Source organism: Aulostomus chinensis, chromosome 8, assembly GCF_037954235.1.
Source record: "Aulostomus chinensis isolate RoL2024-O1b breed Wild chromosome 8, RoL_Achi_v1.0, whole genome shotgun sequence".
Lineage (NCBI taxonomy): Eukaryota > Metazoa > Chordata > Actinopteri > Syngnathiformes > Aulostomidae > Aulostomus > Aulostomus chinensis.
In genome coordinates, this window is record NC_141327.1 from 3,514,577 (window position 1) to 3,530,686 (window position 16,110).

Here is a 16,110-nt window from a genome sequence, read left to right on the forward strand (position 1 = left end):
TGCGTGTAAATAATGGCCAGAAAGTGAAGTCAAACTTATGTATAAAGTAGTTGACAGGCACTTCCTGTTTCACTCAGTCGGCATAAACGTTTTGTAGATTGTCGCTCATCACTCCAGTAGTAGAAGTTGGACAAAATTAAAAACACAAGACAAAACCACAAGCTATCGCACACCAACCAACAACCCTTGCTGAGATCAACAAGAAACCTGAAATCTGCTTATTCCCATGTTAACTTCATTTTATACTCCATTACCTCATGATTTATTGATTTGAGAAGTACGACATCTTAGATGTCGTACTTCTCAAATCAATAAATAAATAAACTTTACATTCTGGGATGCACAACTCGTACCTATGGTCGACTCAGGTTCATACAGCACCAGCACACAACGACCTCATACACTTCTATTTTTACAATCTTAGACCAGCGGTGAACTGAATCCACTAAAAAGGGCTTCTTCCCTGATAATCTGCCTTTTCACATTTGAGGGAAATTTCACGCAAAACATGTGTTTTACCTTTCAAGTACTCACAAACGGGTGCCTTGCGCTGACAAACCTGTTGTTACTCCAGGACGAAGACAGAGCCAGCCACAAATATTTAGCTCAAAGGCTAACAGCTACAGAAAAATGACGGCAGAACCGACTCTCAAAACACAGTTTTTGGGGTGAGGTATCGATGTAAACCTCCCATTTCTCACCCTGTAATCTATGAAAACTAACGTTCTCATTTTGACACTGATGGGGAGCCACAAGGAGCTGTTCTAGATGGTAAGCCCTCTCTTTCACATTTGGAGTCGTATTTTCTGGGTCACTCACACATTTTTAGCTCTCCAACTAGCCAGCAGGCTAATCAGGTTTAGCAGCTAATGTTAGCCTCTATCATATTAGCCCCAGCATTTCCTCCCAGTACTCTTCCTGTGTTTTATGAGTTTCAGCCACACAAAAATCCGACTGAACCTCCTCGTCAAGCGTAGCAACCCTTCTAGCCCAGAGGAACAACATCAGGCTAATTCTGGTCTGGGGAGTACCTCAGTGAAGAGATGCTGGATGACTGTCGCCAGGGCCTCCACTCGCTTATTCCCTTGGACCAGCAGCTTTCTCAGCTGGCTGATGGCCTGGTTCTTCTTCTCCGCCTGCTCTTTGTTCTGGTTCTGTTTAGACGTGAGCGTCCCATCTGCAGCAACGGTCCCGGCCACGCCAGGCTTGGAGGCATTCTGCAGGCGGAATCCTGTTTTGGGGCTGGATCGTGACGCGGTTCTTGCTTTAACCCCAAGGCCGGAGGCTCCGGTGGTGCCTGACCCAGAAGTGCTGGTATCAGGCACTGGGAGAGCTGGTGCCACTGGTGCATTAGCATTCACCACATCTGGAACCTAGCAAGACAACACCTAATTATCTCTTTTTCCAGGGAAGATTTATAGGTTCAACCAACAACCGTTTATCTATCTTTCTCTACGGTTGCCTGTGGTGCCTTGTTATAGGTAATTGCCTCAGCACGCGATCCCGCCAGCTTAGCTGTTCGGTACAAACAAGACTCTTGAACTTCTTTTTAAAAATGAGAGCAGGTTATAAAATCAAACACCGGCAGTGAGAGAGGAGGAGAGGCCAGAGTCTCCGTGATGATGTGTAGGCGACGATCACACAGATGTGATGCTACAGCTGAATCACAGAACTACAAGTAGGGGACCTACCGGTGCTGGATCTGGATTCTGCTGGCTCTGGTTGGTTCCTCCTGCAGGTGCTGCTGCGACCGAGATGTTGTTGTTGGCTTTCGCTGGAACATCCCGCGGCTTGTTTTTGTCCACTGTAAAAGAACAGCGTCCATTTAGCGTGTGGGTGGCAGGCGCAACATTCAACATGGTGTCTGCACGCACCCCCACCCCCTTCCCACGCACACACACTGAACACACACTCAGCCCATATAAGTAAACACTACAGCAGGGTCACGACATCGGACAAACAACAACACACAAACACAGACGTGTCAGTTTGGGGCTTGACCAGCACAACATCCGAACACACATACACTCGTCTAATTCACTCGCCATCTGGTGAATGAGAATACGCCCTTCTGACTGTCTTGGCTGAGACTGATGCATCATGGGAATGTATGTGTGATGGGCTCTGGTGTGCATTAAGGAGTGCATTAGCAGAGTCAAAGCAATTAGAAAGAGAGAGACGGAGAGATAGAGAGAGACAGAGAGAGCGAGCAGTCTCCTCCAGCTCCAGTCCAGCTCCATACCCCCACCCCGCCCCTCCATCTAGTTATTGGTTGTCTGCTGGCTCGTCCCAACAGGCAATGAAGCCCACTGTACTTTAATCTGGGGAAATTAACCTCTCAACCACCACAGCACTGCAGTTCGTTCCTGACAACCTCACAATTCCTGCAGAGAAACGAGGACCAAAAATTCTGCAGCCTGATGTCAGAAGTGGGTCTGCACGATGAATCCAGACTTCATCTGTATAACAGGCCCGACTACAAAAGCACAATACATCATTCATTAAAGGCCAATTGTGAGCCAAAATGCAATTTCAAATCTTATATTGTGGTGCTGCATAGATATTCTGCCAACACCTCCTAATTTACAGACTTTAGAAGACATCTTTCTTTGATTCAAATGCCACAAAAGTATAAATTATGACCTTATAAATAAAAATATTGTAAAAGATAGGATTTCCTTTAATACTTTAAAATGCATCACCCTTGCAATAGCACTCCAACTAATCATAATAAGATGTTTCATCAAAATCGCTCGGCCCTCATCAGGAGGACTGTGGTTTTATCAAGAATGGGACCTTCAGGTTACAGCAGACTCAGAAAGTCTTTGTCTAGAAGCATCGAGCATCGATAAACAAAAATTTCTGATTATAGGAAAAAGACCACCTCTTTTTTCCATCAAAGTCTATTTTTACAATTAAAGCACATTTTGTTATCAAAAAACTTCTATAGCAAGTGATGAAAAGTACAATTTGAATGTAATAAGAAAGTATTTGAGAAGTAGTACTACAATGAATGGAAAGAAGCCAAGTTTCCCCTGCAGGTGCTGGTTTGGCCAGCGACTGCCACTGAGACACTGCCATCTGCTGGTGGCCACCGAGCACAACACTCTAAACTCGATCCATCAGATCCGTGATCAGAGCAGCACGCAGAGAAGAACGAGAAAGGACGACAATAATTGAAATGGATTGGACTGCTGGGCAATTCATTCTGATAGCAACTAGCGGGAGAAAATCGTTCCAGCCGCAGTTTGATAAAGGCTGTCCAGCACTGACTGACCAGTCAGTGGATCATCCTCTGCAGCGTTTAAAGAAATCAAACTGCACAGTCCACGCTCAGGAAGTGGCCTGACTGCTTCTAGCCCTTCATCCAGCATTGCAGTTCAAGTGTGTGCTTGTTGTGATGATGGTGTGTACCTGGAGTCTGCAGGGCAGTCACGCAGAGCTGCTGAGCCCAGACTGAGAGAGAAACGAGACCGTTAGCATGCACACGGGGCAGAGGAGAGCGTCCCTGGGGTGTCATGAGAAACTTCAGTACTCAGTAAGATGGCCTTCATGTTGTGATGTCTGAATTTATGGAAATCATCAGAAATAATTTCAATTATTTATGAAACTGAACTGGATCCTCTCTAATTTCCAGATGTTTGCGTCTGCTTCGATCTGTTGTGATGGGGGTCATTATCATGTCGGCCATCTTGGGTACCAGTTGCATGATCACTCACTGGGAAGACCTGCTGCACATAGAATCAAATCACTGGTCACACTGGAAGGAAGCCAGTCAGGGGTGGGTTGAGGAGCAAAGGGCCACTGAGGAGGATGGATAGATGGGGCGGGGGGGGGGGGGGGCAAGCATTCCACATGTGTGTAATAATAGAACACAAATATATAAATGCCATCTAACCCCACAAAAGTTTAGTCACGTTGTGTGATGGGGGGGCATTAAATAAATCCTGTTCCCTGAATCAAATATTAAACCGAGGCTTAGCTCCTGGCAACAGCAAGGTTCAATTAGATTAAGTAGAGCTACTGATGGTTAATAGGAGCTGTCATTAACTCACAAATCCTCCACCAGAGCTCAGAGTTTACCGGCCGCCATGTGCTGCTGGCCAAATTAAACACCGCCACCTCAGAGACAGATTAACGCGGGATTACCCGTGTGTGTGTGTGTGTGTGTGTGTGTGTGTGTGTGTGTTTGCACGACAGAAAAGTGTGTCAACCTTACAGAGCAGAAAAGTAAACCCGGGGGACGAGCTCCGCTCATACACACTCCAGGTACTTGTATCCTAATCTGCTTAATCTGCTGTATTCTGTTGACTCCAAGTGTTAAGATTAAAACTGTTATTTCATCTGAGGGCTCAACAAGTGAAGGTTTCAAATCACTTTGATGAGACAAAAACAATTCAAAGAGCTGCTTTTTAATTACCGCAGCTTAAATTAAGACTAAAAGTGTTGCTGAGCACAGAAACCAGCAGGAACACCAAGACGATAAAGCAGGAAGTGTGATGGGCTGGACTGAGAGGGGGGGAGGCAGTGCCCTCTAGTGGGTGCGTTCATTACAGACATGAACCTTGATAAAAATAGACAGCTGGGACTGGTAATTGACCTGTTTCAGCCCCTCCTGTAATATTTCCAGAGACAACAGAAGCAGAATCCAAATCCACACCTGTAACCACCATGTAAACACAGGAGACAAACCAGAGGGGAAACTGGCGGACGAACGCCACAGATGTCCCTCCACTAGGAGGTTGGCGGCTGGAGTCATCAGAGGTGTCAAGCAGATGGAGGCACCCTCATCCGGTTTCCACTCATCAAATGCAGTATTTCAGCTAAGACGCAAACAAACCGCCATCACATGACCTCCTCGGTGGAGGAAATATTCACGCTACTATTTATAGTGATGTCACTGCTTTTAAAATATAAGGTCATCTATAACCAACACTGCAAATTATAATTTTAGCTGTTCTTTCTTTACATTTGGAAAGAGCCATGCACTCATTGCACCCCCCCCCAACACACACAAACGCGCACCCCTCCTGGTTAAACACCCTCTGGTTCAGCAGGCCCCACTGCGTGATCCCATACTTCACATTCAAATCTGTACTCTGTATCCCCCCCGTGCTACCGTGGAAACAAGCAAGCAGAACGTACCGCTTCACAAGTGCGTGTCGACTATCCGACCTGTTTCCATATGAGCTACTTCATCATCTCGTTACCGAGCAACAACCTGTGAGTCCTTCATGCCCGCCAGTCTCTCATGCGACGCGATGACCGAGGGGAGGAACTCGGACGGTCCGTCTCACACGTTCCACCACACAGATGTGGAACAGAGGAGGACAACACATGGCACGACTGGCACACGTCATGTGTGCATCCTCGACTGGATTTAGAAAGCTGCACAAGTTCAGCAGGTCTCTTTCATATTATTATGTTTATTATTGTTAATATCATCTTCAGCCTAATCGTCACAAACAAAGGTTCACAAAAAGGTGAACCTTTGTCACCTAAAAATTTAGGTCAGTGTGCCAGCTACAATCCATGCACATGGAGCAAGTCCCATGTGTACAGATAGATGTTGCTGCAGCACATGGTGGAGTGTATCAGCATCAATCTGGTTGTCGTCAGGCGCAGATAAAGCGGTTTGACACCCACTGTGCCAATACATCCCAAAACGATGCCCGTTCCTGCTCATTTCATAAAAAAACTGGGGCAAAGCAAAAGGTTTCAAATCGCAGCACAAAAAGTTTTGAAACAATGATTCAAGATGCTGCTGCAAAAAGTGGTGAGCAGCAGGGCAACCCAGCATCCAGAGACGTCAGCACCTGCAGCTGAGAGCATCAGCGCTGGTCATCTGGACATCTTCCTCTGCACGGTCAGATTCTATCACCAAAACCACCAACGCACTTCACACCTCATTTACCTGGAGAGACAGGTTCTTGTTTCTGAATGAATGAATGCCTTCCTTAGCGTCACTGGAAACGTCCCCTTTCTCTCTCTCTCTCTGCCTGTGGTGGACTTCACAAATCAATCAGGATCTCTGATAGGTTTACAACATCATTTCACATGACGTCACTGTCTGTTGTATTAATGGTATCGTTTCAAAGATTCACGCTGCCGAGTCATCTCACAGGATCTACAATACTAAGAGAAAAGGAATCGTATGTCACGTCGGCCTCAGTGGGAGCAGCGCACACCCTGGTTTCTGAATATCAAAATGTTTGGTTTTCCCGTTTCGCTTAAATCACAGAAACGCGGCTCGTTACATTGTATTTTTGGCTCCATCAAGAGTTTGCCTCCAATTGGCCTGACAGTTGGACAGGAACAGTGCCAGTGGCTCTGCATGACCTCATGAATGGGGAACACTGCTGCGGAGAACACTGGAACAGTCAGGCAGGCAGTGTAAAACTACATCCAGACCACAGGGGAGAAGTGGTGTTGACGATCAGAATCTAGGTGAGCCAAACCGCAGGAAGCATAATTAAGATTCCCAAACCACATGGTGAGTGAGAGGAGCTGAAGATGGAAATAGAAAGTCTCAGTAAGGAAATGATACCCTCTTGCTCATTAAAGACGAGGTTAGGCAACCGCAGGGTCATTAATGCACAAATAATCTAAACCACTCCAACAACTGGCTGCTTTTTACTCCGACTCGGAGCAGTTTTTGGCTCCAGAACCAAGCTCACATGAGGCTTCTGGATCAGACAAGCTTGGGGGCACGTGACGGTCCTTGATCTCCAGGGAGAGGGAACATCTTTTCCTAGTTTTGCAGATATGAGAGAATAGAGCAGCGAAATCTGCTGTATCCCTCAGCTCAGCCTGGAAACTATTCCAGTTCAGTGGATACATCCTCTAATGCCCTCATCTGCCGCCACATTAGGCAAAAAACAGCAACCTCAACATCAGATTAAAGCTTGCACGATTGGCCAGCCTCAGCTGCAGCAGCGCGCGGCATCTCTGCTGAGTGTGTGCGGGCGTGCACATGTGGTGACTAAAGCCTGCTCTAACCTACATTTGAGGCTGATGGCAGGCAGCAGTGGGGAAGTGGGTCTGTGGAGCTCAGACGAAGAAAACACGCTGCAGCCAAACACGTGCTGCTGGGCTCAGATGGGCTGCGAGCAATACAACCCAGCAATGATGGAGGTGCGGTGGCCAGGCGGGAATATTTATCAAAGACCTGGGTGGAACTCTCTTACTGTAAGAGTAAAAGCTAAATAAGAAGAACAGTTGCCCCAGAACGTGGGTACAGTAGGAGAAGATTTACTAGCCGAGTGTAAATGGATCAAGAGGACTTTCCAAAGATAATGAAGGAATTAATCAGCAATTCAGCCGAGACACATGAAACAAATTGATGTGTCAGAGCTTAAACCCAGCAGCAGCAGCCTCACGATCCTGGCAGACGCGGGACAAGGCTGATCAACTCATACTGGGCTGAACTTTTACCGCTGCTCCTTCGGTCCTTGTAAGCAGAGCAACATCGCTCAGATCTCTTCAAATATTGTTTCCTCCATGGAATACACCACCAAAGAGTGGGACATTGAAAGAGCAGCCCTCAACTGCATGATCACCTGTAAGCAAAGACGGGTGGGTGACACGTAGGTGTACAGAAACACATGTGGAAGGCTGGTCGGGTTTGGGTGAGGATGCCTGAGCAGCCACACATGGACACAATCCACCCAGCAGCTTAAAGGGAAGCGTATGGAAGTATTTAGGCTGCTGTGAATTCGAAGGGGGAGGCGAGCTGGTTGAGCTCCAAACAGAACAGAACCGGTGCTGCGACAGCACTCCTCTGTCTGAGGTTGGTTCTTCGCTCAGAGCTGGGAGACACAGAGGTCGGACACTTTTTTTTTTTTTTACACTTTCCATCAATGTCTTTTTCCACATGAATTTTTCATGCATTTGAGGAGATTCTTCGTCACCATAATCTTACCGAAACATCGTTTACACACGGAAAATAAAACTGAGAAATCTGTCAAACCATTATCAGATTTTTCTCTGTTGATACTGACGGCACCACGTATACTTAATTATTCAGGTATTCAGGAAAATTTCGATGACTTTTCCTGCATATTTTCTGGTATTATTGATTTTTTTCCTAAGACTTTTCCAGGATAGGAAATTGCCGTTTTCAAATTCTGTATATACCACCGATAGCACCGATGCTAAGCTAGCACCGGGGCACCCTCTCCAAATCACAGACTGCATGTCCTTATGGGATCTTTATTATAGTGGGAGAATTGAACTATACATCTGTTTCACATGTTGATATTTTTTTAATGTCTGCTTGTCCGGGATGTTTGGGTGTGTTCTCCTGTACAGCTGTGCAAGGGCAGGAAAGGCATTCAACTGATTGTTAGCACATGTAATTCCTTATTATTCTATTTTTGTACAAATGAAAGCTTGAGGAAGAGAATTCCTCTGTTTATTGGGAATCATTACAAAAGCAAACATCACATTTTTTAACAACACACAGACACAACAAGTGCAGGACCCAAGTGTCCAAAGCCTGAATGTCACTGAGCGTGACACAATCTCACTGCTGTGTCTTGCGAGCTCAGCGGGCTTGTGTCAGTCAGGAACGTTAACAGTCTCACCCACCGTCTCGTCACATGACGCTGCCCAGTACGTACACACCCCGTGTCCTGTCACATAGCGTCAAGTGACCAATCAAACAAGGGCTGCACGATGATATCGGCCCGTGACTGTACGGGCAGATACCCACTCAGTACCACCTAAGTTTTGCTAAAGCCTCTTTTCCTTTGCTTCGAAACAATGCAGTCTTCCTAGGATTTACGGGCCTTTCCAGATGTTTTCAGTGTATTAAAAAATGTAAACTATCACATAAACTTTTAGATGTATCGACATCTGTGAATGTCAACCATCAGGTATCCAATGTCCAGCCCCCCTCCATCAAGCTTTAATGGCAGTAAAACGCCAACATGTTGTGGAGGTCATGTCTTTGTGGTGAAAACGAGGACACGCCATTAACCATGGGGACATGTTAGAGAGAGGGAGAGGGGGAGAGGGAGAGAGAGACAGAGAGAGAGAGAAGCAGAGAGGGAGAGAGAAGCAGAGAGGGAGAGAGACAGAGAGAGAGAGAGACCTTTTACTGGCTGAACAAGTCAAAGTCAGATGCGTCCTTGGCTATTTCTAGTTTGTGTTTGTGAGTGTGCGTCACGTGGTCGGTGCTCCTCTAGGCGTGGGTATCACCACTAAAAGGGGGAGTGTAGCCATGGCTATTCATCACGCTACTGCTGAGGCACTCGGGCAGAAAGACTCCACACACACACACACACAGACTTGTGTACACACTGGTGTTACGACAACTGAAGGCCCTATTGTAACCCTATACAACCGTGGTGGCTGTGGTCGCTGACTACACAATACTGAAAGCCCCCACAGCAACAATGGCAGCCAACGCCATGCGGGAAACAAGGAGCCGAGGGAGGAGAAAGAGGAGGAGAAGTGGCCTTTGAGGCTGATCTGAAGTCAGCTTTTCCATCCTATGACTTCAATCTAAAGTAAACTGATCAACACATATTAGTCAGAGGCAAGCTCACCCTCCGACATCCGATAAAGGACGATGTGGAAGACAGTAACCTCCAAGTATTCTATTGTGCTCAAGTAACAGATGCACAGGTCCCTGCTGGCGCCGTCACACCTGGCAGTGGTGCTCCAGCTTCCAATGAGCCACTGGACCTCACATTAATGGGATGTGTGAAACCATGTTAACTCTTTGCCACCTCTGCTAGGCCTCCTTTCAGCCCCACCCAGCTACGAGTGGGCTGGGTACCAGTCTCAGGCCTGTATCACACTGTCTGCGAGCACATGGCACAGGGGGGTGATGGGAAATGGATGGAAGGATGGGGGGGGGTCAGAGCAGGTGTGAAACATCATGATTTCATCAGATTTCTAAAGGGGGTTCGCAGATGGTTTGGGGATTTGTGACACAGTGACACACTGGATGATGGTTGATGAGGGGACAGAGAGGACGGCGGCTTCTCCAGACCTGCGTGGAAGACCATCGTGTTCTTTCTGCATCCCGAGAGCAGCTGAAGGTTCCGGAGAAGTCCTTTGGCTGTCAGCTTCACGTGGAAGTTGGACAGCGACAGTCTGGGAGACCATAACATTGTCTCGGCTTGTCCTCCGGTAGCGCCGGTCCTGTTCAGTGGAGGTCCTGGCGATAACGTACGATTCTACACTGGCGATCAGTCTGTTTTTTTTTTTATCAGAAGTGCAGTTTAAGGTGTAGAACTTTCTATGCCCTTTGAACTGACTGGAAGTTCCAGAATGGTACAAATATTGGCTTGTCCTAGTCGGCTCTTATCAACTATTTCTTGTTCTTATCATAAACCTTTACCACCTCGTTGGTAAGCCAGACACGGATCCCGCTGTTTTCCACCCTTTAAACTGGCTCCTTTATGAGCAGAAGGAGACGCTCACCCTCTTCAGCGTTCAAGTCGCATGTAAAAATGTCCCATTTTCTTCCAAGTCCAAAATTAAGTGAAAATTATTCCAGAGAGAAGAATGTTCCCACCATGCAACCATGAGAACAAGAACTGAAACGAACAAAACAGGATTTTTAACCAAAGCTCTGCCAGTGTTACACAAACAGAAGGAGGAGAGTCCGTTAAACTGCAAGCTGCTCTTCAGTGAGTCAAAACAAAAAAATAATAACAGTCCAGGATATTGTTGCTGTTGCCCAGCCAACAGGAGAGAAAATGGCGCCAAAAAGGCTGTGTACTTCCCCGTCGTCCAGGTGGTAGTGAATCATCCACCGAGAAAAGATGGAGCGCAAACAAGACGGAGTGAGAGGGGTAGTACTCTGAGCAAGTGAGGGAGGAGGGAGGGAGGGAGGGAGGGAGGAGAGAAAATCCTCAACGCTTCAGATGGTTGGGAGCCTGACTCTGCTGGTACATGCAAATCACACGCTGATCCCTCGCTCTGAAGCACACGGGAGAGGCGTGTGTAGCCGCAGACATGTAGAGCACCACACAGACTCCGTGGTTTGAGGAAGACGAGCATCTATACGCTCGCTCTATTTTACAGCCGTACACAGTATAAACACACACACACACCACAGCCAGGGATGCTGCAGGGAAGGAGGGGGAGGGGGAGTGGGTGGGATTTGAATAATCTCTCCACCACCCGTTCACTCTCTCTCCCCCTCCCTTCCCGGCTCGCTCGCTCGCTCCCTGGACTTCTCTGGCTTCCCCTTTGAATGAGAACGACAGAGACGTTCCACTTCAAGGTTAGATGTGATGAGAGGGTCCCGATAAGAACCTTAACACTAGAGAGAGTGACAGGGTCACACACACACACACACACACACACACACACACACACACACACACACCTTTGGGTTTATCTATTCAATGTTTAGATGGGTTTTGCTATAAAGAGGTAGTCTGCACACATTTGCCAAATATTTAGTGCGCCTGGGTAAACTCTTCCCCCATTAAATGTTTTTGTTGAAGATTTTAACAGCGCTGATTCTTCCTCATTGATGCAAATCGACATTTTTTAATGGAGAAAGAAACTGCTCTGGAAAAGACCATTCTGACCAGTGTTTTGAGGTAAGGGTGTGTGCTAAAGAGGCATTAATCTCAGAGCTATGCACATTCTATGCTTTCATGCTAGTAAAAGCTGGAGACCAGCAGCATTAGGGAGGGTGTCCATCTGTACGACTCACTTCATGAACCCAACGACCTGGGGATGCCTGGGGGAATTCTTCAGATATGGCTAAATGTCCACAGGGTCTCTTGGATTAACTGAAAAGATTTTTGGGGTCAAAGGTTAGAGGTCAAGGACATGTCCCCTCATATAAATGCCATATCTCTGGAAAGGTCGAAGGAATTCTTCCACATTCACAACCAATGCCCATCTGGACTTGGGGATGATCAGAAAAGGTTTAGGTGGTCAAAGGTCAGAGTGGCAGTGTTGTGATACTACAGTGGGTGAAGAGTCGGATCACGGCAGAAGCGCCTCTCAGTGAAAAGAATTCAGCAGCACCACAAACCTCAAGAACAAAACATGACAACTGAAACACCACATTTCTTGACATGATATCCCTCACATACTTCAGGGCCGATGAATTCCATTCAATTCCACTCAACTAACAGACCCAAAAGTGTGTACTGAATTTGTTGGCAGGAAGCACTTGGTAGATGTGAAAACTCCTCTCCTCTGCTGAGGGGAGAATGTAACTGAGGACAAGTCCAAGTGGCCACTTGATCCGTCATGAAGAGGACAAGGCCAGCACTTGACATGAGTTTTCTCTGCTGTCCTCCTCCAAGATACTGATATCAATCAGCTGCAGGAACCCAAATTGCAGCATGTAACAGCACACTGGCAGCCAAAGGAGCAAAAGGAGCAAAAAAACACACTTGGTGGGTAAGTGCACTCCTCTTCACTGCACATCTATTATTTTATTATGGTTTAAGGGAAACAATCTTTGTTATTTTCACTTATGCACTTCCATATACAAGGAAAAAAAACAAAGGAAATGCTGAAATCCTCACAGCAGAGGAAACGGCTGCATGTTAGTCCTGCTGTCTGTGCTGTACACGCAACAAGAGGAGTAACAGATGAAGCTACAACTACATCTCTGGATGAAACTTCAACGGTCCCCCGAGAGCACGAGACCGTTAGTGGACAATAAAACCAGACCTGTGAGTCGGTCAGAATCAATAAAGCCCATGTTCAATGGAGACACAAAGAGCTGCAGAAAGCCTCGGCGCTCTAAAAGCCCACACTGCTAACCACTGTCGCCTGAGGGCGGCTGTGGTGTGTGTGGATGAGAGAGGGGCGTACGAATCAAATGCATGTGTGGGGCGTCGTGAAGGCCTCTACGTGTGTGTGTGGTGGTTAAGGCATCACAAGGATGACAGCATGTCTGCAACTAGCGGCTCCCCACAGGCCACAGAGAGAACTCCAGGGGAGGCCACAGAGGGGAGGCACTCAGGCGCCCGGGCCCAGACCAGAGCCACCACACAGGGGGAGGCTGCCACCCAAGGTCCTGGCTTCACAGGGCCCACATGGATGAAACCAAGGGTCCACTTCACACACTCTCTACCAACAGTCAATTTCATGCACAGATGTTAAGATGCTGTGACTTGCTGACATCAAGTTCAAACTGCTCTGCAGCTGCACTGGTGTGTTGATGGCATGACATCACCACCAGCGGCGGCCGGTGAACTCTGAACAACAAAACAAAAAAGTGTTTTGGCAAATTAAACAGTACTTCAAGATGAAGTCCTGTTTGAGTGTTCCTGAGTTGCAAATGTGGTTAACTCTGATCTGTGTGTGTGTGTGTGAGCATATGAGTGTGTGTATGTGCGCGCGCACGCCCACATGCATCAGGAGCTGCAGAATAATTACAGAGAGGCTGCAGATGGATAATAATTACACTTGTGTAAGGGTATGGAGCTGTGTGTGTGTGTGTGTGTGTGTGTGACTGTACAGCTGACATCCAGCAGTATGGTTCAGTATAGATGGGGTGACCTCATGTGCCTATAAATAACTCAGGTTTCATGTGACCTCAGGCCTCCACAGTAAAACGTGTCTGGGACGAGTGGATACTTCTGGAGGGAAAGTGGAAGAGACACTGACTCGCCCCACTGGAAAAATTAAAAGTCAGGAAAAAAAACGTAACAGTTTTGTATGCACACTGCAGTTGCGCTCATAAAGCTTTAAATTGGACTACTGTCGACTCAGGAAACATGACGAAGAACAGATTTATTCACTTCTGAGAGCATCAACTCAACTGGCTGGGATCAGACTTTCATCTGGTTCTTTCTTCTCAACTACACAAGTTACCAAGTGGCACATGAAGCACCTCAGACTTTCAATTCGGTGACTAGAAAATCAGACTTCTCCCCAAGTGGAGAAGCACAAGGTGTCGTCTGTTCAGAAATGTGTTTTCACCGTGGACTTGTGCGGCGTGAAGTGACCTCACATGACTCTTGGCTGTTAAGCGTCTGTGTTAAACATCACATTGGCTCCTACAGAGCATGTGCAGAACCGCCACGTCCACATCAGAGTAATTAGAAGCCCAACCACATTATCCAGGTGTGATGGTCCAACTTCAAAAAGAACGATTGCATTATTTCACCAATTTTAAGCTCATGCATTCTTACCAACAAACCATGCAACTCCGAGTGTCTCAACTGGCCAATCAGGAGTGGATCAAAGTTCTGCAGAACAGGAACCACTGACAGTTTTACATGTTCCATCTCAGAAGAACACTGGTGGCTCCACAGCCAGGCCAAGTGTCAGAGGAACTCCAAGATGAAACGTTACGACGGCACCTTTGAACCGAACGTGTGTGAACAGCTGGACAGATGAGGGTCAAGCTCAGGCAATGGGCGAAGCCACACTGCTTCAGTAGCTGGGACGGTTCAACACTGTGCTTCTACCAGGAGGCACAGACATGTCGCAGCCTTCTGTACACGAACACTTCCTCACCTGCACTGTTAAGTCGACTGAGTCTTGCCGAGCCGCTTCTCTGCAGAGGATAATGGGACATCTGCTTGGTCAACCCCAGACCGGCGGCGGCAGGTGTCTTTAACGACGACTGATTGGCTGCTGTCTTAGTTGTGCTGTGGTTGGTGACTGACGGTGCCTTCAGTCCTGTGAGGAGGAAGCAGAAGTAGTCAAAGCCTTTGGCAGAAAGTCTCCGGTCGCCTGCGTCTGTCGCAGGCTGGAGGATACGCGACATCACCCGGTACACCAGTGAGAGTCGGTCCTGCGTCAGTATGAACCGCCTTCACTGGGATTTGATCGGAGGACAACGGTGCTGGTCCCCTTCAGTCCACGTACTTTAAAATGTTTCATGCGTCCATTTGCTGTTTCTCACCTTTTGTGTGGGAGAAAAGCCCTGAAGTTATGAGCATCATAATACCTGCCAGCTGCTTTGAACTGGGCTCATGACAATAAACTGTTGAAGGTGAGCATGGCGCTAGAGAGAGAGAGCGAGAGAGAGAGCGAGAGAGACAGCAAGACTCTTTCAAAGTGTGAGCTGCTGGTCACGTCTAGATTCATGCTGGCAAGTTCACACTTCCTGAAATTGAAAAAGTTGAGTCAGCTAGCTTTGAATAGCTAGCTAAAAAAAAATAAGAGTGTCCAATGCATCGACCGCACACAATTAAAACAGATTAATTACTCATTAATTTTATGGATTTTCAAAACCAATCTTTATTATGTCCCTTAGATACGTCAAACGTGTAAAAATGCTTTAACCCACTTATTTATCACATTTGTGCTATGGAGGATTAAAATTGATGAAGCATTCTGAAATAAAAGTTACATATGATAAATACATGTTTTTAAAAAATAAGCGGAGAAATTAAAAAAAAAATGAAATAAAAGTCAAGAAAAAGTTAATTAATAAATTTCTTGATTTTCCATTCAAGTGTACATTCATTTATTTTCAAAACAGGTTGCACATTTTCTGTATTGATGACAACCTTTTCTTTCCATGTTTATCATTTCCTTAATTCACGGAGTCATGGGTTTATTTTGTGATGACGGCGGTTTTGGCCTTCCGTGCCACACCGTACCCACTCAGGTTCACCGACTGTTCCTCCACTGGCCTCTTCACATGATTCACAATATTCTGACATGAACCTGATTCAGACCAACACTCTCAAGAAGACGCTGCCAGGTAAACTGTTGCTGTGGCCCAAATCGCGTACTTCCATACTTTCTGACTGAGTAAACTAAGCGTACTACTGGATGTGCCCAATCACGCAGTGAGAGTTTCGAGAGTGCAGTGCTGTCCCACATCGCATTTTTTTTTGCTCACTCAATTTCCATTTTGAGTTGAGTACACTCATAATTTCAAGTATGTAGTATGGAAGTATGTGATTTGGGACACACCGTGTGTTTTCTAACCACCTTCACTTGAACTAAGGTCATAGTCTGAGAGCTTCCTGTCCAAGTCACATTACTCAAGCGTGTTGTAGAAAGTATGAAGTCCTAACACGTTTTTTTTTTGTAATATTTGTGGCTGTCAAACTGCTTTACGTTGAATGGTTAAGTTCCTGCTGAGCGTTTCAAGTGCTGCTCTCAGCACAGTTTTCTGAGTTATGAGCAAGAAAACACACAAATGTAGCGGCC

At 46.6% G+C, this 16,110-nt stretch overlaps 1 protein-coding gene across 8 annotated transcripts in view; it reads right to left on the bottom strand.

Annotated features, from left to right (window-relative positions):
* The window catches only part of LOC147256849 (uncharacterized), a 66,632-nt gene that overhangs the window by 13,907 nt on the left and 36,615 nt on the right, over positions 1 to 16,110 (bottom strand). For all 8 annotated transcript variants that reach the window (XM_086210482.1, XM_086210486.1, XM_086210483.1 and 5 more), the window contains 3 exons: positions 14,458 to 14,622; positions 1,692 to 1,804; positions 1,032 to 1,373 (listed from right to left, as the gene is read on the bottom strand). In XM_086210482.1, coding sequence (XP_086066608.1) covers positions 1,032 to 1,373; positions 1,692 to 1,804; positions 14,458 to 14,622 — 620 coding nt within the window. The remainder of the gene's footprint in view (positions 1 to 1,031; positions 1,374 to 1,691; positions 1,805 to 14,457; positions 14,623 to 16,110) is intronic.